The 26,126-nt window shown below is 44.3% G+C and overlaps 1 protein-coding gene across 13 annotated transcripts in view; it reads left to right on the forward strand.

Annotated features, from left to right (window-relative positions):
- ATF6 (activating transcription factor 6) overlaps positions 1–26,126 on the forward strand; it is a 221,644-nt gene that overhangs the window by 32,663 nt on the left and 162,855 nt on the right. For all 13 annotated transcript variants that reach the window (XR_012226426.1, XR_012226425.1, XM_073557964.1 and 10 more), the window contains exons 5-7: positions 9,948–10,074; positions 24,350–24,550; positions 25,519–25,733. Coding sequence is in view for 11 of the 13 variants with exons in the window: in XM_073557964.1 (XP_073414065.1) it covers positions 9,948–10,074; positions 24,350–24,550; positions 25,519–25,733 (543 nt within the window). In the remaining 2 variants the exon portion in view is untranslated. The remainder of the gene's footprint in view (positions 1–9,947; positions 10,075–24,349; positions 24,551–25,518; positions 25,734–26,126) is intronic.

Raw genomic sequence — 26,126 nt, forward strand, 5'->3', positions numbered from 1 at the left:
GTAAACCTATACTGCATGAACATATAATCCCTCTAAAAACAGTACATTTTACAGTGAAGGAAATAATTATTTGATCCCTTGCTGAAGTTTGCCCACTGACAAAGACATGAACTACACCCTATAATTTTAAGGGTAGATTAATTTCAACATTGAAAGATAGAATATCAAAAATATAATCCAGAAAATCACATTGTATAAACTTATTTGCATTTTGCAGTGAGAAATAAGTATTTGATCCCTCTGGCAAACAAGACTTAATACTTGGTGGCAAAGCCCTTTTTGGCAAGCTCAACAGTCAGACTTTATTTGTAGTTGATAATGAGGTTTGCGCACATGTCAGGAGGAATTTTGGTCCACTCCTCTTTGCAGATCATCGCTAAATCATTAAAGGGAATTTGTCACCCTTTTTTTTGGCTTGCAGCTGCCGGCATAGACATCGGGGGCTTATCTACAGCATTACAGAATGCTGTAGATAAGCCTCCGATGTAACTTGAAAGATAAGAAAAACGAGTTAGACTATACTCACCGGGGTGGGTGTTGCAGTCTGGTCCGACGCCTCCCTTCATGCGATGACGTCCTCTTCTCCCGTCCTGTAATGGCTGTGGCGCAAGCGCACTGCACTGCCCTGCCCTGTTGAGGGCAGAGCAGAATTCTGCAGTGCGCAGGCTCCAGACCTCTCCCGACGCCTGCGCACTGCAGGACTCTGCTCTGCCCTCAACAGGGCAGAGCAGTGCGCTTGCGCCGCAGCCATTACAGGACTGGAGAAGAGGACGTCATCGCATGAAGAAGGGAGGCGTCGGACCTGACCGCCCACCCCGGTGAGTATAATATAACGTGTTTTTCTTATCTTTCAGGTTACATCGGAGGCTTATCTACAGCATTACAGAATGCTGTAGATAAGCCCCCGATGTCTATGCCAGCAGCTGCAAGCCAAAAAAATGGTGACAGATTCCCTTTAAGATCTTGAGGCTGTTACTTGACAGCTCGGAGCTTCAACTCCCTCCATTAGTGTTCTATGGGATTGAGGTGTGGAGACTGGCTAGGCCACTCCATGACCTTATTGTGCTTCTTGAGCCACTCCTTTGTTGCCTTGGCTGTTGCCAGATCACTTTAACCACACACAGAAGGCTCTAAAAACCCATTCTAAGTCCTCTTTCACACATCAGGTTTTCGCCGTCAGGCGTGATCCGGCGCTTTTGACAGAAACCGGATCCGGCGAAATGCAATGCCGGATCCGGTTTCCCCCCCATTGACTTGCATTTGCGCCGGATCGCGCCGGATGGCCATGCGTTTCATCCGGTTTTCGCCGGATCCGGCAATGTGTCGCGATCCGGCGTCTGGAAAAAACGGCTACTGTAACGTTTTTTGTCTCCGGCGAAAAAGCCAGACCCGCCGGATCCGGCGCGTCCGGCTTTTTCACACAATGAAAGCCTATGAGCGCCGCAATGCGCCTGATCCGGCGAAAGCCGGATCCGGTGGCCGGATCCGTTTTTTTTGGTCTGAGCATGCTCAGTAGCTCTGCCCACAAGACATATATAAAAGCAAGATAGTGGGACCCACAGCCACACCCAACATGCCACCCAAGAAAGCAACCAAGCGCAGCAGGAGAAGGCAGGAGACCACTGCAGCACCATCAGCACCACCACCACCCCAAATGGAGCAGCAAATGGAACATGCTGAGGAGGGGAGTCCAGCAGCAGATGAGAGACGGTAATTATCAAATCCCCCATTCCTCCAAACTAGGGCCATGGAATATCAAGATATTCATTGGCCCTTTGTTTCTCTTTATTCAACAGCCGCCCAAGAGATGCAGCAGCAGCAGAAATGGCATCACTGGCAGCAGCAACAGCAGCAGCAATACCCACCGCCATGGAGTCTGGCCATCAACAGGACAGCACATCTTCTTCTGGGAGCCCTCCCTCGCATCGTCAGCGTTTGACGGTAAGTTTTTATTTCCAAAATCCATCATCTCTGTAATATATGTCTATTCATTGCCTTTTATTTCAAAACAGGAATCACAAGATGAAGAGGAGCTCCCAGAAGAAGAAGGAAGGGGTGGACAGACACCTGGAGTGGGCTCACAATTGGTAAGTTTTTTGCATCAAACGCAGAAACACAACATCACACTACACATAGAAAACAATGTTCTGCAGACCACACACAGCAAACAAATGCCTACATCCAAAGACATAACATTTTTTGTTTTCTTCTCTAGTCTTCCCAATCTGGTGCTCGGCCAAGAGGTCCTCGCAGTGCCTCCCAGGGTCGTCGGCGACAGCAACGCGGCGGTCACCAGCGTGTAAGTATAAATATTTTTGCTTTGTTTTTTTGCACTTTTTATTTCATTTCTTTTGTGGAGGCTAATTATGTTATTTTTGTCTTTTTCTTTAACAGCCTTCACAGCGTGCTCCCGACTCTGACGGTGAGGATGGAGGACTCGATGTGGACCACCTCATCGTTCTCGTCAGAGAAAGGGAGCCGCTCTGGAATATGGCTGACCGCCGCCACGCTGACCTTATCGTTACCCGACGACTCTGGGAGGAAATCTGTTTGCTCCTTGTGGGCCGCTGGGAGGACCTCGATGTTCGGGCCCAGATTAAAGAGCGTAAGTATATACAGTACCGGTTGCTTGATGTAAACCAGTGTTTCCCGAACTCCAGTCCTCGTGGTCCCCACGGATCATGTGTTCAGGATTTCTATTTACTATGGAAATCCTGAAAACATGACCCCTGGGGACCATGAGGACTGGAGTTTGTGAAACACTGATGTTGTATACTAACCACTCCTTTCTCGTTTCAGGGAACAGAATTGTGAATCGGTGGCGGTCTGTGAGGGATCGTTTCAAGAAGGAGTTCAATAAAGAGATGCGGGCCCCGAGTGGATCTGGAGGACGCAGGAGCAAGTACAAGTACGCACAAGCCCTGTCGTTCCTCCGGGAAACAATGGTCACTAGAAGGTAAATATTACACACCACATGTGAAAAAAAATGTTAGATGTAACTTTTTTTTTTCAGCCAGGGCCATACCATGTCACTATTTTAATTGTTTTTTTTTCTCTTTATTCCACAGCACGGTGAGCAGCACTCGGGAGCCTGCACGATTGGACCCTTCTGAGGCGATCCCTGAGGAGACCGGCACCGAGGGACACTTCGACCGCCCCGGTACATCTGCACCTTCCCAGCCTTCCCACACATTCGACTCATCTGTCCCATCCACCAGCACAGGAGCATCGTGGCCGCCTACATTACATGAAGCTGTTGGTGAGGAGATCGCTTTCCCTTTACCCCACCCTTCTGCCCCTGCCACCTCTAGTACACCTGCGGGTACTGGGCGACAGCGGCAGAGGGGTCAGGAAAAGAGTTATGCGCAAGAGTTCTTGCATCTGAATGCATCTTTCCAGAACTGTCTAAAAGTCTTGTCAGAGCAAATCTCCGCAGGCTTTCAGCAGATCAACTCCAGCATTCTGGAGGTGAAGACACTTCTGCAAACCATGCATTCAGAAGCAAGATCTTCGCCAAACCACACCTTTTTCAGGTCTGTTGTGGAGCGCATGGCAACACTATCTCCTACCCAGCAGATGCATGTAATGCATTCGTGCCACGGTGCTCTACAGCAGGTTACCTCCCAACCTCCACCTCCCACCACTGTAGTTCCTCCACCTGCACCCCCTCCAGCCACTTTCCATCCTCCCCCTCCTATTACATCTGCACCCCCTCCAGCCACTTTCCATCCTCCCCCTCCTATTACATCTGCACCCCCTCCAGCCACTTTCCATCCTCCCCCTCCTATTACATACCAGCAACCTCACCAGTACCAGCAACCTCCCAAGTACCAGACATCTCCCCACTTCCAGCAACCTTCCCCGTACCAAACTCCTTCCCCGTACCAAACTCCTTCCCCGTACCAAACTCCTTCCCCGTACCAAACTCCTTCCCCGTACCAAACTCCTTCCCCGTACCAAACTCCTTCCCCGTACCAAACTCCTTCCCCGTACCAAACTCCTTCCCCGTACCAAACTCCTTCCCCGTACCAAACTCCTTCCCCGTACCAAACTCCTTCCCCGTACCAAACTCCTTCCCCGTACCAAACTCCTTCCCCGTACCAAACTCCTTCCCCGTACCAAACTCCTTCCCCGTACCAAACTCCTTCCCCGTACCAAACTCCTTCCCCGTACCAAACTCCTTCCCCGTACCAAACTCCTTCCCCGTACCAAACTCCTTCCCCGTACCAAACTCCTTCCCCGTACCAAACTCCTTCCCCGTACCAAACTCCTTCCCCGTACCAAACTCCTTCCCCGTACCAAACTCCTTCCCCGTACCAAACTCCTTCCCCGTACCAAACTCCTTCCCCGTACCAAACTCCTTCCCCGTACCAAACTCCTAGAATCATAGAATCGTAGAGTTGGAAGGGACCTCCTGGGCCATCTGGTCCAACCCCCTGCTCAAAGCAGGATTCGCTAGATCATCCCAGTCAGATGTCTGTCCAGCCTCTGTTTGAAGACTTCCATTGAAGGAGAACTCACCACTTCTCGTGGCAGCCTGTTCCACTCATTGATCACTCTAACTGTCAAAAAGTTTTTTCTAATATCTAATCTGTGTCTCCTCCCATTCAGTTTCATCCCATTGCTTCTAGTCTTTCCTTGTGCAAATGAGAATAAAGTTGATCCTTCTACAATGTGACAGCCCTTTAGATATTTGTAGACAGCTATTAAGTCTCCTCTCAGTCTTCTCTTTTGCAAACTAAACATTCCCAAATCCTGCAACCTTTCCTCATAAGACAGGGTTTGCAGACCGGTCACCATTCTGGTCGCTCTTTTCTGAACTTGCTCCAGTTTGTTGATGTCTTTTTTAAAATGTGGTGCCCAAAACTGGACACAATATTCCAGATGAGGTCTGACCAAAGAGGAGTAGAGGGAAATAATGACTTCACGTGATCTAGACTGTATGCCTCTGTTAATACATCCTAGAATTGCATTTGCCTTTTTTGCTGCTGCATCACACTGTTGACTCATATTCAGTCTGTGATCTATTAGTATACCCAAGTCTTTTTCACATGTGCTGTCACTTAGCCCTATTCCTCCCATTCTATATATGCTTTTTCCATTTTTATTGCCCAGATGTAGTACTTTGCATTTCTCCCTGTTAAAAACCATTCTGTTAGTTGCTGCCCACTTCTCCAGTTTATTTAAATCTTTTTGAATCCTCTCTCTCTCTTCTCTAGTATTAGCTATCCCTCCTAGCTTTGTGTCATCAGCAAATTTAATCAGTTTACCCTCAATTCCTTCATCTAAATCGTTGATAAAGATGTTGAACAATACAGGGCCCAGGACAGAGCCCTGTGGTACCCCACTTGAGACATTCTTCCAACTGGATGTGCAGCCATTTACGACCACTCTTTGGGTCCGATCACTAAGCCAGTTATGAATCCACCTAACAGTTGCCTTGTCCATTCCATACTTAGTCATTTTTTCAATAAGGATTGTATGAGAGACTTTGTCAAATGCTTTGCTGAAGTCAAGATATACTATATCTACAGCATTTCCTTGATCCAACCAATCAGTGATACCGTCATAGAAGGAAATTAAGTTAGTCTGACATGACTTATTAGTTACAAACCCATGCTGACTCTGTTTAATCACTTCATTCTTATCCAGGTATTGACATACATGTTGTTCAATAATTTGTTCAAAGATCTTTCCTGGTATAGAAGTCAGACTCACCGGCCTATAGTTACCTGGGTCCACCTTCTTCCCCTTTTTGAAGATAGGAACAACATTTGCTCTTCTCCAGTCTTCTGGCACTTCTCCTGTTTTCCAAGAATTTTCAAAGATTATAGAGAGGGGTTCAAAAATTTCTTCTGCTATCTCCTTCAGTACTCTGGAGTGTAATTCATCTGGACCTGGAGACTTGAATTCATTTAGGCTAGCTGTTTCCTCACTATCTTTCTGTTTATAGATATCCTGGATTCTTCTATTCCCTTAATAGGACAGTGAATAACAGTTGATGTTACATTTCCTTTCTGAAACAGATGCAAAATAGGAATTTAAAAGTTCAGCCTTCTCAACATCCTGTCTTACCATTTCATCATTTTCATCCTGTAAAAATCCTATAGCATCTTTGACTTTTCTTTTACTTTTGACATATCCCCAAAATCCTTTATTATTGCTTTTGACATCTCTTGCAAGCCTCAATTCATTTTCAGCTTTAGCTAATCTGATTTGTGCCCTGCAGGTTCTGCAGACAGCATTATATTCTTCTTTAGATATGCCTCCCTCTTTCCATTTTATAAACATTTTTTTCTTCCTTTTTAGCATGTGCTTAAGTTCTGTGTTCATCCATCCTGGTTTCCTTAACTGCTTCCTATTCTTCCCTCTTTTCGGAATTGTTAACAACTGTGCTTTGAGAATTTCATTTTTCAAGATTTCCCATCCTTCCTGGACATTTTTGTCTTTAAGGATATCCAGCCATTGGATCCCTCCAATTCTCTTTCTGAATCCCTTAAAATCTGCCTTTCTGAAATCTAACCTTGACGTCTGAGTCTTCACAGGTCTTCCGCCTCTAGTTATCCAAAATTCTAAAATAGCATGGTCGCTACCTCCTAGGGTCCCAGCCACTTTTACCTCCTCAACCATTTCCTCCCTGTTTATAAGGATTAGATCCAAGGTAGCAGTTCCCCTTGTTTTCTCCCTTACCTTTTGGAAGATAAAGTTGTCAGCAAGAGAGGATAAGAATTTCCTTGACCTGTTAGTTTTGCCTGAGAGAGATTCCCAACAAATGTCTGGATAGTTGAAATCTCCCATGACAACTATGTCATATTTTTTGGAGAACTTGGCCATTTGATGCATAAAGAGTTCATCCATAGCTTCAGCTTGCACAGGCGGCCTGTAGTAAATGCCTACAATGGTGTCCTTTCCATTGTTCTGTCCTTGTATTCTTACCCAAACAGTTTCCACAGAACTCCCAGTCTCTGAAGCTTCAATCTCTGTGCAGATATACGCGTTTCTAACATACAATGCGACACCCCCTCCTCGTTTATCAAGTCTGTTTCTTGCAAATAAGTTGTATCCTTCTAGTCTTGTATTCCAATCATGTGTATTGTCCCACCAAGTTTCAGTGATTCCAATGACATCATATTTCTTTTCCTGTGTTAGTAGTTCCAATTCTCCTTGTTTGTTGCCCATGCTTTGTGCATTAGTATAGAAACATTTTAGTTTGTGATTGGTTTCTCTTTCTCCAATATTTTTATTAATTAGATTCTTTCGTCTTTGTTCTTCCTTTCCACTTCTAATAGCAGAGTTCTCAATAGCATTTGTCAGGTGTATGGCTTTTTCTGGTCTTTTGCTTCCCTTCCCATGTTGTTCTAGTTTAAAGCTCTCCTTACAAGTGTAGCAAGGCGACTTCCAAATACATGCTTACCAGTCTTCGTAAGGTGCACCCCATCTCTAGCAAGTAGTCCATCGTATAAGTAGTTCACTCCGTGATCCAGAAATCCAAATCGTTGCTGACGGCACCATCGACGTAGCCAGTTGTTCACCTGCAGAATCTTATTCCACCTCCTTGTTCCATGGCCATCCACTGGGAGGATGGAAGAGAAGACCACCTGCGCTCCCAGTTCTTTCACTTTCTTGCCTAAGTCTTCAAAGTCTCTGCAGATGGTTTCCAGGTCGTTTCTTGCAGTGTCATTTGTCCCCACATGTAGTAGCAGGAATGGGTAGTCATCTGTAGGTCTGAAGAGTCCTGATATCCTGTCAGACACATCTTTAATTTTTGCACCTGGAAGACAGCACATTTCTCTTGAAGTTATATCCGGTCTGCAGATAGCGGCCTCAGTTCCTCTCAGCAGGGAATCCCCCATGACCACCACTCTCCGTTTCTTCTTCACAACATTTTTCTTTCTCCATCCAGGAGGACTCTGAAGGCGTACAAGGTTGCTGCTTGTTGGCAAAGTCTTATCCTGATGTATTTCTTCATTGTTTTCCTGCGTGAGAGCCTGGTACTGGTTTCTGAGCAGTATGGGTGCTGACTGCCTCCTGATCCTCCTGCTTCTCTGGGTCACATGTCTCCATTCCTCTGTTTCTTCAGGTGCACTTCGAATTTCTTCTCTTTCTGTAACATGAAGAGATAATTCTGCTCTGTCCAAGAACTCTTCACCTTCCTTAATGATCTTCAACGTAGCTAACCTCTCTTCGAGATTTTGCAACTTTTCCTCCAAGAGGGACACAAGCTTGCATTTGTGGCATGTGAAGTTTGGCTTTTCCACTGGTAAGTCCTTCCCCGTACCAAACTCCTTCCCCGTACCAAACTCCTTCCCCGTACCAAACTCCTTCCCCGTACCAAACTCCTTCCCCGTACCAAACTCCTTCCCCGTACCAAACTCCTTCCCCGTACCAAACTCCTTCCCCGTACCAAACTCCTTCCCCGTACCAAACTCCTTCCCCGTACCAAACTCCTTCCCCGTACCAAACTCCTTCCCCGTACCACTTTCCATCAACATCATCTGCTCCTACAGTCCCTGCCCAACCCTCCACTCCACCGCCCACCACCTCTTCTGCCTCCCACATGTCCACCCATTCTGTAGCTTTTTCCACACCTTCACCTCTAACTGTTCCTTCCCCACCACGATCCCAGTCCTCTCTCCACACACCCAGTGTCGAAGTGTCCCGCAGCCCCTCCAGCAGTATTTCCACCCCACACTACACAGATTTGTAATGTGTTTTTTAATAAAAATGCCCATTGGGTTTAAAACCTTTATTAAAAAAGTTTTTTGCACTTTAAAAACATTTTACAAAAAAAAAAAAAATTTTAAATAAAAGTTAAATTATCGTTTCACAATGGTTGTCTGTCATTTCTTTCTGCGGCGAACTATGTTTAAAAAAAAGGTTAAATACAGGGTATTTCAAAGGTAAAAAGGTATTCAAAACCAGGTATATAACTGTGGGTAAATTTTAGCTTTTTGCCACAGTTGTGTTCCTGGTTGTGTTTGAAGCAAAGTATTTCACCTAAAAAGTTGTGTTTATTGTTGGTGATTTCCTAACAATGTACACAACTTTTGTTAAAAGGTGAAATACTTTGCATAAAACACAACCAGGTACACACCTGTGGCCTAAAGCTAAAAATAGTAAGACCATGACAAGATAGCCAACTTTGGTTGGCAAAGGTATATACTGTTGGTCCAGAAGGTACACAAGTTTGGTTAGGGCACAAATCTTTCACACTCTGTCATCCTGCCAGTGTACTCTGCCTTGAGGTGACATAAAGTATAGTGCAAAATTGTTCCTCATTACTGAAACCGTCACAGAACTTCTAGTGGTAATATTTCCAATGACAACATCCATCTTCGCCAGTAACTTGCTCTTCTCTCCAACCTGCACTTTCTTCTCTACAACCTGTCAAAGAAGGGCTGTAGGAACATGCTATATATAGTTTTCCAGTAGCCAATCCCGTTCGGAAGGCCACAAGGGTCAATTTTAAAAACCGGATCCGGCGTAATCCGTCGAAAAACGGATGAACCGGATGAGACGGATCCGGTTTTGTCTGTCAAGAACAAGATGGATCCGGCAGAAAACCGGATCCGGCACATCAGGTTTTACAAAACATTTGCCGGATCCGGCATTCCGGCACGACGCCGGATCGCGCCTGACGCCGAAAACCTGATGTGTGAAAGTAGCCTTAAGAAAACAAATGTGGAAGTGTGTGTGGTGTGGTGTTTTTTTTTTTCCCACCTCATCTCTTCATTTCACTTCAAATTGTTCTTCCTGTTTTTCATTACATATTATAGTAAAGTTAATGGTAACATTCAAAGCTTCAACTTGTCCTGCCAAAAAAGCCTTCATGCATACAGCTATGCCAACGGGGAAATAAGAAAATTAAATCTCAAAATTAAAATTGTATCCTTAAGGGCTTAAATATTGAGGTTTTTCAAGTTTTGTTTCCAATCTATTCACAACAGGAAGAGATTGATATTTCCTCAAGTTCCCAAATGTCTCCAGTTTCATTATACTTTGAAGCATCGAGAAGTCCGAGACCCCCAGATCTTCCGGAAGAGAAGCCAAAAATGACAATACCACTTTGCACCGGTGTGTACTGTTACTTGTGTACATTATTGTAATTGGCAATAAGAAAATGTTTCCTTTTTAGAATTGCTTTTAAAGGGAACCCGCCAGCTGATTCACGCTATTCGTTCCCCAGCCGGCATGTATCAGACTCTAGCTGCATGATTTCAGCCACACATATTGGCACTGAAACTCTGATGCATGTCCGAGAAAACCATAGTCTACTAGCCGCCAAGCACCAAGCTTCACCGGAGACTAGTCGGGCAGTTTCAGGGGCTTCTCCCTGCCCACTCCTCTAGAGACAGGCCTCTCCTTATACATGGACTTGGGGAGAGGCATATCAGTCACTGGCAGATAGGAACCACCAGAGACCAATGTTTGATATATGCAGCTGGTGGATAAGCCCCATTTATCAATATATATCCACAGACGTAGGGTCAGTGTGCAGCTTTATAGTGTTTTGTAGGTGCGGAGCTGGCTGTCAGTCATAGCTCCAGGACACGCTTACAGCTGGCACGCTTTGCTTTGAGCAGGGACTAAATGTGTTAAATAAGCATTTTTCTGCAGGTACTGGGGCTGCCATTTTTGTTCGCAGGTGTGTAAGTGTCAAAGCATGACAATTACACTCCACAAATACGGCAGCCCCAGGCCATAAGAGACTGGTCAATGTCTGATTGAATCTCCTACTCTGCAGCTGCTTTATCTGTGAACTGTGCATGCTCCTCAAGGTACCCAACTCAAAACTGGATGTGACGCCCAGCGCCGCCATCTTACTGTAGCTCAGTGTTGTGTGCGGAGCTACAATTTGCACCTGTCATTGTTACTTAAAGCGGTGACATGAGATTCCATCAGCACTTGTGAGAACACACCGGCAGCCTGGTATTGTATTACTAATGCCAGCCTACTGATCTATTCTTGCCAGCGTAAGAAGATACCTCTGCACTCATGCTCTAAGCTTTGAGACCATTGTGGCGGTGACTTTTTTTTTTTTTTCCAGCAGTGAGAATAGGATGGTAGACTGCCATTAACAGTAAAATATCAGACAGCAGACACGTTCTCACCGCCACAGTGAATATCTTCTACTGTATTCTTGCATCATGGACACCTGATTGAGGCTTTACACTGGCTGAGCAGAGCTCCGTGTTCAGAGGTTGCAGTACAAATAAGGCTGTGTTCACACGTAGTGTTTTTTTTTTGCATTTTCGCGGCGATTTTAAACTTGCGATTTTGACGCGAAAACGCAAAAAAAACAGCATCCCATGCAATTATATGGGATTCCGCCATGCTGTGCTAATGCTGCGGATTTTCCCGCAGCGGAATCTCATCACGGAAAAATATGCAGCATGCTCATTAATTTTGCATTGTTCTGCTTACTTTTCGCATGTGGCTGTGCCCACAATGCGAAAAGTAAGCAGAATGTTTGCGGATGGTACCCAGGGTGTATTCATCAGCCAGCTTCTGCACTGTAAATATTTAAAAAAAAAAAAAAAAAAATGGCATAGGTTCCCCCGTAAGGCCTGTTTCACACATCAATTTTTTTGGTCAGTAAAAATCCGCTAAAATGGCGGATAGCGGATCCGTTACTGTACTGACCACAACGTATGTCACCGAACCGTTATTTTAACGGATCCGTCAAAGGAAGAATTTTAAAGGAACCACTGCCTGGTGGGGGGAGAGAGAGAGAGAATTTTTCAGCCGCCAGAACAGAGTTTAGGGTTAAATTTCCGGCTGAGTGAAGTCTTTCGGGCATGCACAGTGAGAAGTGCGGATCCTGCCGCCTGAAAAAACGTTGCGTGGTCCGTTCGAGCATGTCGGCGGACGTCAAAATTTTGCTGGATCTGCAAAAAAACGGATCCAACGGATGGCCATCCATCAAGATCCGCCGGTAATGCAACTCTAATGGGAAAAAAAACCCGATCCGCCAAGAAAAATGGCGGATCCGTTTTTTTTTTTTTGCAAAACGGCGGGTTTTGACTGATGGACACAAACGGATGTTTGAAACAGGCCTAACCAGTCAGGCAAAACTCACAGCTGATGTCGGCTGATGAGAGCAGGTTAGCTTCATACCTCCGATCACAGCGGAGCGCTCATGCTGTCTTTTGACAGCGTGGGAACCGCGGCTCTCTGACCGGCGAGGATTTCACCGCCGATCAGAAGCAGTGTCTGCCGCGCTGGAATTCCGGAATTCCCGCGGTAATTTCCACGGGAATTCCGTAACGTGTGCACATAGCCTTAGTAAGACGAAAAAAAAATAATTTCACGTTTGGTATTGTCCTAATGCTACAGACCTAGAGTATCATGATGACGGGTCATTTTTATCATACATAATGAACAACGTACATAAAACCCACCAAAAAATGGATGAATAGCATGGATTCATTGCATATTACGCTGTGGGGAGGAATGCCATTTGAATTTTTGCCTCAGCAGAAAAGCAAGTATCTGGGTTGCCAACCATTTTTGTGACAATGTCCACATCTTGGTATCACATTGCAGTCTTTGCACTGTGATCATAAACTTCCTTGTCCTTTTGCCAAAAGGGAAGGAGTGACCTCACACATGGACAGATCCCGCCCACATTTACTGCAGTCGTAATGCGAGCTGACCATACACTAAGTTTTCATGGCAGCTGACAGCATCTGCTATCCCTAGTGTTTTAAGTTCAAATTGTCACGGTTTTTAATAATTGTTCTTATTTTATAACTTTTAAGAAAATACATTTTTTCATATTAGAACAAAATATACTTTATATCTGATGGCTATACTGCATTGCGGTGGATCTGTTATGTCAGAATGATACCAATGTTGATTTTGTATTTTAAAAAAAAAAATAAAAAAAAATGGTGTTTTGGCACTCATTAGGTGCCAAGTAGTTTGACGGCTAATTAGAGATGAGCAAATATTTTCGGAAAATGATCGCTGAATTCGAATTTGCCATATTGGTAACCTATTCATGCCAAATTTATATTTGACATTCGTTTCTGAACATATTTACTCAGAATATGCAAATACGGCGATCGTAATCCAAACCGAATATTGAAAGATTTGCTCATCTCTACTGCCATTATCTCCGCAGTAGAAAGGTGAAATTGAAAATATTCCGCTCTGCAACCATTATTGCATTGTCCAGTTAAACATCAAAAATTTGTGAAGGCCACAGCTGAGCATGGCGCTCATTGGAGAGATGAGCGAACATATGGACTGATATAAAAACCTGCTCCCTAGAACGGCCAGGCAGAACCAATCAGAACTAGCACCGATGCTTGGCGCTTCTACATGAAAGGAGGTTGTTTTTTGAGGTTTTTTTTTGTTTTGTTTATTTTTATATTTTTTTTTATCACTCTTCCTAAAAATGCAACAAAAATTTATGGAAAAAGTAACACGTACCCCAAAATGGTCCCTTAAAGAATGGGCATTTACAGAAGTCCCCTATTCTTGTAGCTGATGCTTTCTCATCAGTTGGATATACCTTAGCCCCCTAATCGAGGAGTTATCGCCCATCTTCTGGATAGCTCTTATTGCTGGTATACGTTTCAGATTTGTTATGACACAATTTTGTCGTTTGAGGTCAGGTCCACTCTTCTACTGGGTGTAACGGCACTAAGAACATATTGCTGTCTGGCTAGTGAGTACTTACGGACCACAAGATAAAGTTTATTATAAAGTTGTAGGACATTTTCACAGCGGTTAATCTTTATTTGGCTAGGTTTGAGTCTCCGATTTTGACCTTGATGACGGGGCCAAACTTTACAATTCTGACCACCTTATGTGGTTATAACTCTGGAACGCTTCAACGGATCGCACTGATTCTGAGACTGTTTTTTTTTTTTCTTGACATATTGCACATTATGATGGTGGTAACATTTCTTCGATATGACTTTTTTTTTTTTTTTTTTTTTTTTCTTTTTCAGAAATAATCCGGAAATTTGGCAAAAATTTGGGAAACTCTATTTTCACTTTTTAATTTTTATGCCCTTAAATCAGAGAGGTGTCACACGAGTTAATAAGTAATATTTCCCACATGTCTACTGTACATCAGCATAATTGTGGAAACATTTTTTTTTTGTTAGGAAGTTAATGGTTAAAAGTTGACCAGCGATTTCTCATTTTTCCAACAAAATTTACAAAACCATTTTTTAAGGGGCACATCACATTTGAATTGACTTTTAGGGGCCTATATGACGAAAAATTCCCAAAAGTGACCCCATTCTAAAAACTGCACCTCATAGTGTTCAAAACCACATTCTAGAAGTTTAACCCTTCAAGGGCTTCACAGGAATTAATGGAAAGTGGAAGGAAAAAACATTTTAACTTTATTTTTTTCTCAAAAAATGTACTTTAGACCCAAACTTTTTTTTTTTTTTTTACTTTCACAAGGTTAACAGGAGAAAATTGACCCCAATACTTGTTGTGTAATTTTTGCTGCATACACAGATATTCCATATTTGTGGGTGCTTGGCAGGGCTCAGAAGGGAAGGAGCACCATTTGACTTTCTGAATGCAAAATTTGCTGGAATAATTAGTGGACACCATGTTGCATTTGAAGAGCCTGTGATGTGCCTAAACAGTGGACCCCCCCACAAGTGACGCAATTTTGGAAACCACACCCCTCAAGGATTTTATCCAGAGGTATGAGTGAGAAGATATACATAATGTCCCATGACGAGTCCAGCTCTGCTACATCTGGATGCCTTTGGCTGAACGGCGGCATTATGCCACCATCCAGTCTGACATCCAGACACAGCGGAGCTTTAAGCTGATGACTGGAGATAGGCTGGTCACCTGCGTGTCAGTTCTCGCGGTCAGCTCAGCTCATTGTGAGAACTACAATGTACATGAACTTCCGGCTGAAACAAGGTACAACATTATTTAAATTAGTACACATGCATAGTAAGCTGCATTCTTGAACTTAACCGCTTCGTGACCGCCAACGATAGATAAACGTTGGCGCTAGCAGGGCTTTGTGCCTTGCTGAAGTTTGTCTACGGTCAGCGGTTTTGTGCTGATCGGGACCCCCACGTAACTTACAACGAGGGGATCCCGGTGCACAATGCTTCCTTTGAACCCCCCGACCTCAAGACCTGATTGGATCAGGTCCTGATGATGTCAGCGTCACACCAGCCAATGAGACAGATCACTGGGAAAGTTTGTTGTAGCAACAGACAACAACACTGTTTCTCCTCTGATCTTCTGTAAGTGAGAGATTAGAGGAGAAACAGTGTGACAAGTGCTGCTGGCAACAGCTGTGCCAGTCAGCGATCTTGTTGTGAAGTAAAAAATAAAAGGATATCTATAGATAACTATAGCGCTATAGATAACTATAGCGCTATAGTTGGAGTTGGAATTAGAATTTGAGGTTTCTACTGTTTAGACACATCAGGGGCTCTGAAAACGCAACATGACGCCCGCAGACCATTCCATCAAAGTCTGCATTCTAAAACGCCACTACTTCCCTTCCGAGCCCTGACGTGTACCCAAACAGTAGTTTTCTCCCACATATGGAGTACCAGCTTACTCGGGACAAATTGCACAACAACTTTTGGGGTCCAAGTTCTCCTGTTACCCTTGTGAAAATAAAAAATTGGGGGCTAAAAGATCATTTTTGTGGAAAAAAATTATTTTTTATTTTCATGGCTCTACATTATAAACTTCTGTGAAGCACTTGGGAGTTCAAGGTGCTCACCACACATCTAGATAAGTTCATTGGGGGGGGGGGGGGTCTAATTTCCAAAATGGTGTCACTTGTGAGAGGTTTCCACTGTTTAGGCACATCAAGGGCTCTCCAAATGCGACATGGCGTCCGATCTCAATTTCAGCCAATTCTGAATAGAAAGTCAAACGGTGCTCCTTCCCTTCCGAGCTCTGCCGTGCTCTCAAACAGTGGTTTCCCCCCACATATGGGGTATCTGCGTATTCAGGAGAAATTGCACAAAAATGTTGTGGTTCATTTTATCTTTTTACACTTGTTAAAATAAAAAAATTGGTTCTGAAGTAAAATGTTTGTGGCAAGTTAAATGTTCATTTTTTTCCTTCCACATTGCTTCAGTTCCTGTGAAAGCACGTTAATGGTTGATTAACTTTTTGAATGTGGTTTTGAGGACCTTGAGGGGTGCAGTTTTTAGATTGGTGTCACTTTTGGGTATTTTCTGTCATATTGACCCCCCCCCAACTCGCTTCAAATGTGAGGTGGTCCCTAAAAAAATGGTTTTGTAAATTTTGTTGTAAAAATGTGAAATCGCTGGTCAACTTTTAACCCTTATAACTTCGTAACAAAAAAAATTTGTTTCCAAAATTGTGCTGATGTTAAGTATACATATGGGAAATGTTATTTATTAACTGTTTTGTGCGAGATGACTCTGATTTAAGGGCATAAAAATTATAAGTTGCAAAATTTTCAAAATGTTTGCCAAATTTCCATTTTTTTAACAAATGTGAGTCGTATCAAATAAATTTTACCACTATCATAAAGTACAATGTCACAAGAAAACTGTTTCAGAATCACCGGGATCCGTTGAAGCGTTGTAGTTATGACCTCGTAAAGTGACAGGTCAGAATTGAAAAAATTGGCCCGGTCACGAAGGCAAACACAGGCTGTGGCACAAAAGGGTTAATACGCATGTGACTAAGGCTGTGTGAACACGATGCAGAATTCCTGCGGATCCACAGCGGTTTTTACCGCACAGAAACGCTGCGGATCCGCAGTGTGATTTTACAGTACCATGTAAATCAATGAAAAAAAAAACGCTGTGCAGACGCTGCGGATTTTTCCACGCGGTTTTCCTGCGGTACCAAATCCGCAGCATGTCACTTCTTTTGTGCGGTTTTCCACCTCCCCTGTCTCCAAATCCGCAGGGGGAAAACCGCAGTGGAAAACCGCATGAAAACCGCATTAAAAATGTAAGAAATCCGCAGGAAAAATACAGGTCATTTGACCTGCGGATTTCTTCTATTCTGTGCGGAAAAATCCGCAGGGCAAAAAAGTACGTGTGCACTCAGCCTTAGATGATAATTCGGTTTTACCACTTCTAATTAAATCCTATGGGCAATTTACGCTGCGGAGATTGAGCGTCTCCACAACATAAATAGACATGCTGCGGTCTGAGAAGACGCGCCGTATGTCTGTTTACGCTGGGATACTGCGGGCGTCTCTGAACGCATAGTGGACAAGGGATTTCTTGAGTTCCATTCCACTATGCTGTAACATCTTTCCGCTGCGGGTTTGATGATGCGGATGTACGGAGCGTCCAACCTGCAGCGTTTATTGACCGTGGGAACATACCCTTAGGCTGGTTTCACATTTGCGTTTTTTTGCGCTGGAAAAAAACGCATACGTGCGCATGCGTTTTTTCCCCTATATTTAACATGGGTGCGCATACCTGCGCGCTGGCATGCGCACGTATGCGATTTTCATGCACTGCGTTTTTTTGGGGTGTGCGTTGGTATTTTCCAGACGCATCATGTTGCATTTTTTGGCCCTGCAAAAAAGCGCATGCGCACGTATGCGCACGTTTTGCGCTAAAAATGGCCATTATAGCCTATGGGTGCGCATATGTGCGCATTGGCATGCTTATGTATGCGTTTTTTTGCACATGCGTTTTTTTTTTTTTAACCATGGATTTTAGGGGTTTGGGTTAGAGTTAGGGTTAGTTAAAGGGGTTTAGGGTTAGGGTTAGGGTCAGGGTTAGGGTTGGGGTTAGGGTCAGGGTTAGGGTTAAGTATGGTTTGGTTAAGGGTCAGGGTTAGGGTCAGGGTTAGGGTTAAGTATGGTTTGGTTAAGGGTTAGGGTCAGGGTTAGGGTTAGTTAGGGTTTAGGGTTTGGGTTAGGGTTAAGTATGGTTTGGTTAAGGGTTAGGGTCAGGGTTAGGGTTAGGGTTATTTAGGGTTAGGGTTAGTTAGGGTCAGGGTTAGGGTTAGTTAGGGTTAGGGTCAGGGTTAGGGTTAGTTAGGGTTTAGGGTTTGGGTTAGGGTTAAGTATGGTTTGGTTAAGGGTTAGGGTTAGGGTTAGTAAAGTCATGGTTTGGGTTAGTGTGAGGGGCCACCTAATGTTGGAAAAAACCGCAAACGCGGTAAAAACGCACTAAAAACGCATAAAAACGCTGCGTTTTTTTCATGCATGCTCATAAAAATGCTTGAAAAAAACGCAGCAGTTGTATGCTTTTGTATGCGTTTTTTTAATGCGTTTTTTTGCGGGAAAAACGCGCTGCAAAAAAAAGCAAGTGTGAAACTAGCCTTAGACACCTAAAAAAAACACTTGGGGATACTCACTGCTTTCCGAGCACCCGATGCAAACTTGAGTAGCGAGCACTTGTGCTCATAGCTTTTTTTTTCTCCAGTAACCTTCCACGACAGCATAGGAGGTTGTCTCCATACCCTAATGGGGGACCGAAAGCTCAAAGAGGTTAACAGTCTGCTCCTTTCTCCCCCAGTCAGGGTGGACTCGGGACCTTCCTGGCCCACCTGCGCCCCTACTAAGGAGGTAATCCCCTTAGCCTGGGTCCTCCCTGAGCTCTCCGGCTTTCCTCCTTCTCAGCGCACTGTTTGGCGATCCGGCAGTGACGTCAGGAGGGGCGCGAGTTCACTTCAGGGCCTTCTGTTCCATGGGGAAGGCATACACTTCCGGTTTCGGGTTTGAGCCTCCGGATGCACAAACGGCGTGCAGAGCGAGCTGTAGATTCAGACGCCTGCTTAGGACCCAGGAAAGGAGAAGGGGAGTGAAACTTGGTGCTGAGAGCAGTGTTTATCGCTATATAAACCTGCTGGAAGATGCCTCCAGGTAGGCTAAATCCCAATGCAAGTATGGATGGTGTGTCTGCTTCCTGCATCTGCAGAGCCCGGTGCTGCCCCAGCCTCAGTTAGTCGGTGGTGGTGGTGGGGTCCTAGTCAGGGTAGTGAGTGGGGTCTCTATTAGTTACGCTTCTCTCCCTCTCTTCCTAGGGATACAAGTCTACCCTCAAAAACCCGGCTAAGAAGGACCTTAAATGTACCCTTTGCATCAAGAAGCTTCAATCTAGATGGGAGAAGAAACTGTTAGGAGTGTACGGACAAGGTGGTTAGGGCCGAACATCCCTCTCCTGGACTAAATCCGTACCTTGATCAAGCAGGAGGTACAGTTCTTCTTGGCTACATTTACACTCTCCTTCTCCGGGACCTTCCTCTAAGAAAAGGAAGCTCTAAATCGAGGACTCTGACTCTGGGTCTGTGGACTCTTATGGCTCGGCTTCAGAAAAATGGTAATCATCCCACAAAATATCTGAGGCTAAGAAATATTTTTTTCTCCTCGGAATACATGGAGGAATTAATTAGCGTAGTCCGATCCACCATGGGCTTGTCTGAGGTACAGGTTCTCCAAACAGTACAAGATGAAATGTTTGGAGGGTTGAAGGGTGGGGAGGCAGATTGGGTTCCCGGTCCATGAGAACGTCATGAATATGAACACCCAAGACTGGGAGTTTCTGGAAAAGCGGCTGAGTACCCCCTCCAAACTTAAACATAGGTTCCCGCTAGAAGGTGAATCAATTGCCTAGGACATCCCTAAAGTAGATGTACAGGTAGCAAGAGTAGCTAAAAAGACTGCACTCCCTTTTGAGGACTCTTCCCAACTCAAGGACCCTATGGATTGGAAAGTGGAGAGCCTGCTGAAAAAAATCCTAGGAAACCTACACTTCCTCACTTAGAATGAATATAGCTTCCACTTGTGTTGCCAGATCCCTCTTTCAGTGGATGGAGCAGTTGGAGAGTCATAGGGGAACCTCAAGAGAGGAGTTACTAGTCTCCCTTCCACTGCTTAAAAATGCCTCTGCGTAATTGGTTCGTAGCTCTGCTAGGTCTTTGGTCCAGTCCAACTCCGTGAGGAGGGCCCTGTAGCTTAAAATGTCGAGTGGGGATGTCACATCCAAGGTTAAAATTTGCTCTATCCCATTCAAAGGTGAATGTCTTTGGTCCAGCCCTGGATGACCTACTAGAAAATGTCAGACAAAAAGAAGTCTCTTCCTAAGCAGAAGCCTGCTGGAAGCAGTTTTTTTCGTTCCCCTCTGCTGCAGACCCCTCAGGCCAGGGGTAAAGGAAAGACGGGAAGGTGACGCTACGCTAAGGGCAAAGGCAAAAACATTCTTGTTCCCCAACAGGAGAACCAGGACAAACAATTACACCGACGCCGTAGGGGGGAATCTTTCGAAGTTCTTTCATCAGTGGCTGACTGTTTCCAATTTCCAGTGGTCCTCGATGTTATCAGGGAGGGCCTCCTTATAGAGTTGGATTCCTCCCATCCTCGGGGTCGAAGAGTCACATCCCTTCCATTCCAGGCAGCCCATGACCTACTATTATCTGGTCTTCAGGATCTGCTAAAGTCAAAGGCAATCTCTCCAGTGCTCGTGGACGAGTGGGGAAGAGGTCACTACTCTCGCCTTTTTGTTGTGAAGAAACCTTCGGAGGATGCATGCATTATAATAAATCTGAAGGGTCTCAACCGTCATATTGTGTACCAAAGGTTCAAGATAGAGTCAGTGAAAACAGCAATTCCACTAATAGGATCTCATTATTTTATGGTGACCATCGACCTAAAGGATGCTTATTTTCATGTTCCAATTCACCCTCGCCACAGGGAGTACCTGAGGTTTTTGCAGTCTTACAAAGCCGGCAGGTGAAGCACTGCCAATTCAATGTGCTCCCTTTGGCATCTCGTTAGCGCCAAGGGTCTTCTCCAGGATTATGTCGGAGGCAGTAACCTACATCCGGAGACAGGGCAACTGTATTGTGCCTTATCTGGATGACCTTTTGATCATAGCTCCATCTGCTCAAACACTCAGGGCTCATGTACTAAGGTCGCTATACATCCTACAATCCCTGGGGTGGCTCCCAAATCTAGAGTCAGAACTCCAACCCTCCACGACTAGAAGGTTCTAGGGAGTATTACTAGACTCGAGAAAGCAGATGTCCTTCTTACCAGAGGATAATCACCTGGCTCTGGTGACCAAAATCTGAGTTCAAGAAACAGAGGTCTCCCACCCTTCGGACAGCAGTGTCTGTACTAAGCTCCATTACTGCCTGCATCTAATTAGTACCTTGGGCTCTGGCTCATTCCAGGGTCTTGCAAGCCCACATTCTCAGGACCTGGAACAGGAAACCCAACTCTCTGAACAGGAGGGTTCAGACCCCGGGACGAGTGAAAGCTTCCATGCCCTGGCGGTTGAACCCCATAAACCTTCACAAGGGAGTATCTTGGTCCCAGTCACCTCTGGTTACGATGATAACCGATGCCAGCAAGCGAGGATGGGGCGGCGGAGTATCACACCCCTTTTCAGGGACACTGGGATCTGGAGACAAGTGCCAGGTCATCCAATTTCAGAGAGCCGAAGGCTGTGGAGAAGACCCTTCGTGCAGCGGGCGACCTAGTCACCAGTTGTCATGTCGGTGTGTATTCATACAACATCAGTGTGTGTGCCTAAAAAGCATATCAAACCGAATATTTTGTTGGGTCAAAAGACATCTTCTCTCCCTGATGGCTTAAAAGAGTCCTGCAACCTGCAGGCAGATTTCTTGACTTGTCAGGATATTCAACCAGGAGAATGGAGCCTAAATCAGGAGGTCTTTCGGATGCTGGTAGCAAGATGGGGTTTGCCAGAAATTGATCTATTTACCTCAGGGCAAAATTCGCAGGTCAAAGACCTTTTTCTCCCTCAATCCCAGGGACAAATCCAGAGGAGTGGATGTCTTTGCACAGCAGTGGAATTTCCAATTGACTTATGCATTTCCTCCAATTCCGATGCTGGCATGGACTCTGCAGAAGATCCGGGAAAATCAAGTATCAACAATCCTGGTGGCTCCAATGTGGCCCAAAAGGAGCTGGTTCAACCTAATTATCGATCTCCAGATGGACGGACCAATCCAGTTACCACCAAATACAGATCTACTTTTGCAGGCACCTCTGCATCATCCAAATCCTCAAAGACTGAAGTTAGCAGCTTGGTTGCTGAGTCCCAGGTGCTGCATGCACAGGGGCTGTCGAACAAAGTAATCACCACCTTACAGATGTCCAGAAAACCAGTCACCAATACCATTTGCCATAAAGTATGGAAAAGGTTTTCATCCTGATGCTTGCCTAACTCGTCAGATCAATTCCACCCCATTATATCTCAGTTATTGGACTTTTTACAAAGGGGGTTAGAGCTATGCCTCAAGCCTAGTACCTTAAAAGTTCAGGTCTCTGCCCTAAGCTCTGCATTTGATGAGGACTTGGCTAACCACTGTTGGATTAAAAGTTTCATTGTGTCAGCCCTTAGACGGTGTCCCAAAAAGCAATCTATTATCCCCCCCCCCCCCCCCCCATGGGATCTAAACATAGTGCTCAAGGGCCTCACACAACCTCCGTTTGAACCCTTATCCTCCTGCATCCCTCAGCTTTTTGCATTCAAAGCAGCCTTCCTGGTAGCTATAACAGCAAGACGTGTAGGGGAACTGCAGGCGTTGTCTATAAGAGAACTATTTTTTGTAATCAGATATAATTGTATAGTTCTCCATTTTGATCCTTCCTTTCTATCCAAAGTAGTGTCCGAGTTCCACCATTCACAGGACATCATAATCCCTTCCTTTTGCCAGAATCCAGCAAATCCAAGGGAAGAGGAGTTTCATACTCTCGATGTGCGACGTACGATCTTGTACTACCTAGAACAAACCAAGCCATGGAGGATTGACCACAATCTGTTTGTTCATCAATCAGGTCCAAATAGGGGTAGGAAGGTGGCAAAAAGCACCGTCGCAAATTGGATCAAGAGGGCTATATCCGAATCATATTTAATCCAGAATGACACCCCCTTCCGGGCTTAAGGCGCATTCTACAAGATCCACCTCGACCTCCTGGGCTTGAGGGAGCTGGTGCATCCACTGAGCTGATTTGCAGGGCTGCCACGTGGTCCTCACTTCATAACTTTACCAGACACTATTGATTGGACTTACTGTCCAATCAAATTTAGCCTTTGCCTGAAAAGTTGTTCAAGCCATTGAACAAGTACAAGTACAAGTACAAGTACATTTTTTCCAAGTATTTTCCCCCGAGTACAGAATTGGTTGGTATTCCTCCTATGCTGTTGTGGAAGGTGACTGGAGAAAATAGAATTAGACCTACCGGTAATTCTATTTCTAGTAACCTTCCACGACAGAACTATTTCCCGAGTACAGAATTGGTTGGTATTCCTCCTATGCTGTTGTGGAAGGTGACTGGAGAAAATAGAATTAGACCTACCGGTAATTCTATTTCTAGTAACCTTCCACGACAGAACTATTTCCCTCCCTATGTTCCTTGGATAATTCCTGGGAGCCTAAAAGGTAACCGGTGCTATGGTGTTCGTTGGAAGTCACTCTGTATAGGAGGTGGGAGGGGCTTTTAACTCCTTTGTGCTTCCTGTCCCCCATTAGGGTATGGAGACAATCTCCTATGCTGTAGTGGAAGGTTCCTAGAAACCGAATTACCGGTAGGTCCAATAATTCTTTTTTTTTTTCTTTTTTTTTTTTTTTTAAACTTCTGAAAACCCTAATTCTAAATCCAACCCTAACTGCAAAGAATAGATACAAAATATTTTTTCCAAATAAGGGGGTGACCAAGGAGGATTTAATTTAATAATTTTTATATTTTTTTCTATATCACTGTGATAGACCCTCACGGTGATCAAAAGGAACCAATGGGAAAAATTCCCTATTGCTGTCAGTTACCGGCCAGCAGGTCTCAGCCTGCCTTGGTTTTTATTTTTTATTTATTTATTTTTTTTATAAGAAACTGACGCAAACATCTGGGTCATGGCAGCGGGGGGCTCTTTTCTCTAATGGTAGATCATTTCAGAGAAGAGAAAAAAATAATTTTAAATCACTTTTTTTTTTTTTTTTTTTTTTGTGATCGCTGTTATTTAAGTGACTAACAACGATCATGTGAGTGAGGACCGTGGAAATCAGACCCCCGGAGACTTTCTGACTCTAAAGGGTGCTGTACACTTATTTCTCAGCACCGCTAAAAAGCGGAACTGAGGAATAAGTACCCTTAACGGCTGCCATTAAAAGGTGAATTTGTGGTTAAGAGGTTAAAAGGCTGCATTACAAGTTGACATTTTCACTGGAAGAAAAGGTGGAAGGTAGAACATTATTGTGAACCTAGCCATAGCCTGAAATTCTGTTGTAGTCGTACTTGTTATTTAATGGACCTGTTGATGCTTCCTTTTCACTAACTCTTACTATACAAAAGTATTTCTTCATATAAGGTTCTTTTTCTGTATGCCATATTGAGCTTATATTGAATATTTTGTGTTCATTGCAGGTAACACTTCCAACAAATTGAGAAAACTTGCTCCAGTTGTGCCTAAGCCATCCATACAACCGAAAATTATCTATGTTCCTACCTCTGCAGACATGCAGTCATCTTCAGGAATTGCCCCTAAAACTGTTTTTCTTCAGCCCCTTGCCACATTGCTGCCAAAGCCACAGCCACTGATGACAATTCAGTCACCATCACAGGCCGGTAAGAAAAGGTTAATACGGTGCAACTATTGTGGGAGTCCAGTGCTGGGCTACAATGGATCTACCCCGCGCTCCACCTACTGCTCTGTACTGGGTTGTGGCAATACACGGTTCACAGCTGATGGGCCACAGCATACGACATGGAGCGGGACAGCGCTGACTCTGCAGTCTCCTATGTCCTTTTGTGTGTGTGTCACGCTCTGACACCAGCAGAAAAAAATGGCAACCCCCAGTGGATGAAGTAGTACAAAAAATGTTAAAGCATTTAGTTTTAAACAGTCCTAAGTAAACATGTTTTGTGACACGTGTCTTGTGACATCTGACACCCTAACAAAAGCAACAGATCCTTCAAAATGGAAAGTGGCAGAATCAGGGAAACTCATGGGATTTTTACAAGTATTTAACCACTCTGTTGGAGCAAGTGACAGGTCCTCTAAGTCCTGTAAGTTGTGACCTGGGGCTCCCATGTTTCAGATATTCTTTAGCTTTTTGCCCAGTTACACGATTGAATTAAGATCTGTGATCTTTGGAGGCCGAGTCCACACCTGTAACAGTTTGTCATATTTTTTAAACTAAACCCTTCTTGAGCAATTAACAAATATAGAAAATTGAGCAAATATAAATCAAAAAGTTTGAACAGTGACAGCATTTTCCTAATTTACATGATGTACAAAAGTACAGTGGATCTAAAGAAAAGCCATCAAGATGTGATTGAAGGGTAGACATTTAGCGGATTCCTGATTTAGGACAGAACATTGCATTGTATGGGGTGGGGGTGACCATGCATGGAGTATGCTCAGAAGCTGAGCTTGCACTCTACCTGGCCTGTTGAAGCTCCAATCACTGCAGTTTAACCACATCAACAAAATCATGGCAAATTCCATGTGCTAATGTAAGGAATGCGGGTAAAATTGATGACCATTGACTGATCTATGGAGTTATGTGGTGACTATTTCTATTTTATAACAGGCCAACAAGTTCTTCTAACCCCTTCTGCTGTTGTACAACTTCCTGGCCCTGGGATGGGAGCCCCCCAGCCTGTTCTCACTGTAAGTGGAACGCCACAGCCTCTCTCAACACCATCCATAAACCTGCTGTCACCCAATACAGCTCAGTACGTGAAAACTTCACCAGTCAAACCACTTTCACCGACCTCCATCCGGACAACTGATTGTGGAGCTGATGTAAGTAGTGTTGAACGTGTTGTCTGTGTCGGATGACAATGCTTGGGTTTTTCGGCTGTTTGATTATTTTATGTTTTCCATTAGTAGGATGATGCAGTCGTTGGTACTCTTTTGTCGGAAACCAACAGAGAATGAACTACCCAGAATTTATGCATAAAATATAACTCTTTATAGAATACATAACATAAATGAAAACAATTAAAAATCAAGGGGGTAGAAATATACAGATAATATAGTAGTGTGTGTGTGTATATATAAAACTTACTTCTTACTCCCCCAATGGGGGGGGGTGGTCTTTTTTTTTTTTTTTTTTTTTTTTTTGGCCTTTCTCATTCTCGGGTCCTTTACCAGAGGCCTGGGAGTTTGAGGGTTCTGCGCAGGATCTTAGTTGTT

This window comes from Dendrobates tinctorius, unplaced genomic scaffold (assembly GCF_039654945.1).
Source record: "Dendrobates tinctorius isolate UK_male_01 unplaced genomic scaffold, ASM3965494v1 ptg000012l, whole genome shotgun sequence".
NCBI classification, from domain to species: domain Eukaryota; kingdom Metazoa; phylum Chordata; class Amphibia; order Anura; family Dendrobatidae; genus Dendrobates; species Dendrobates tinctorius.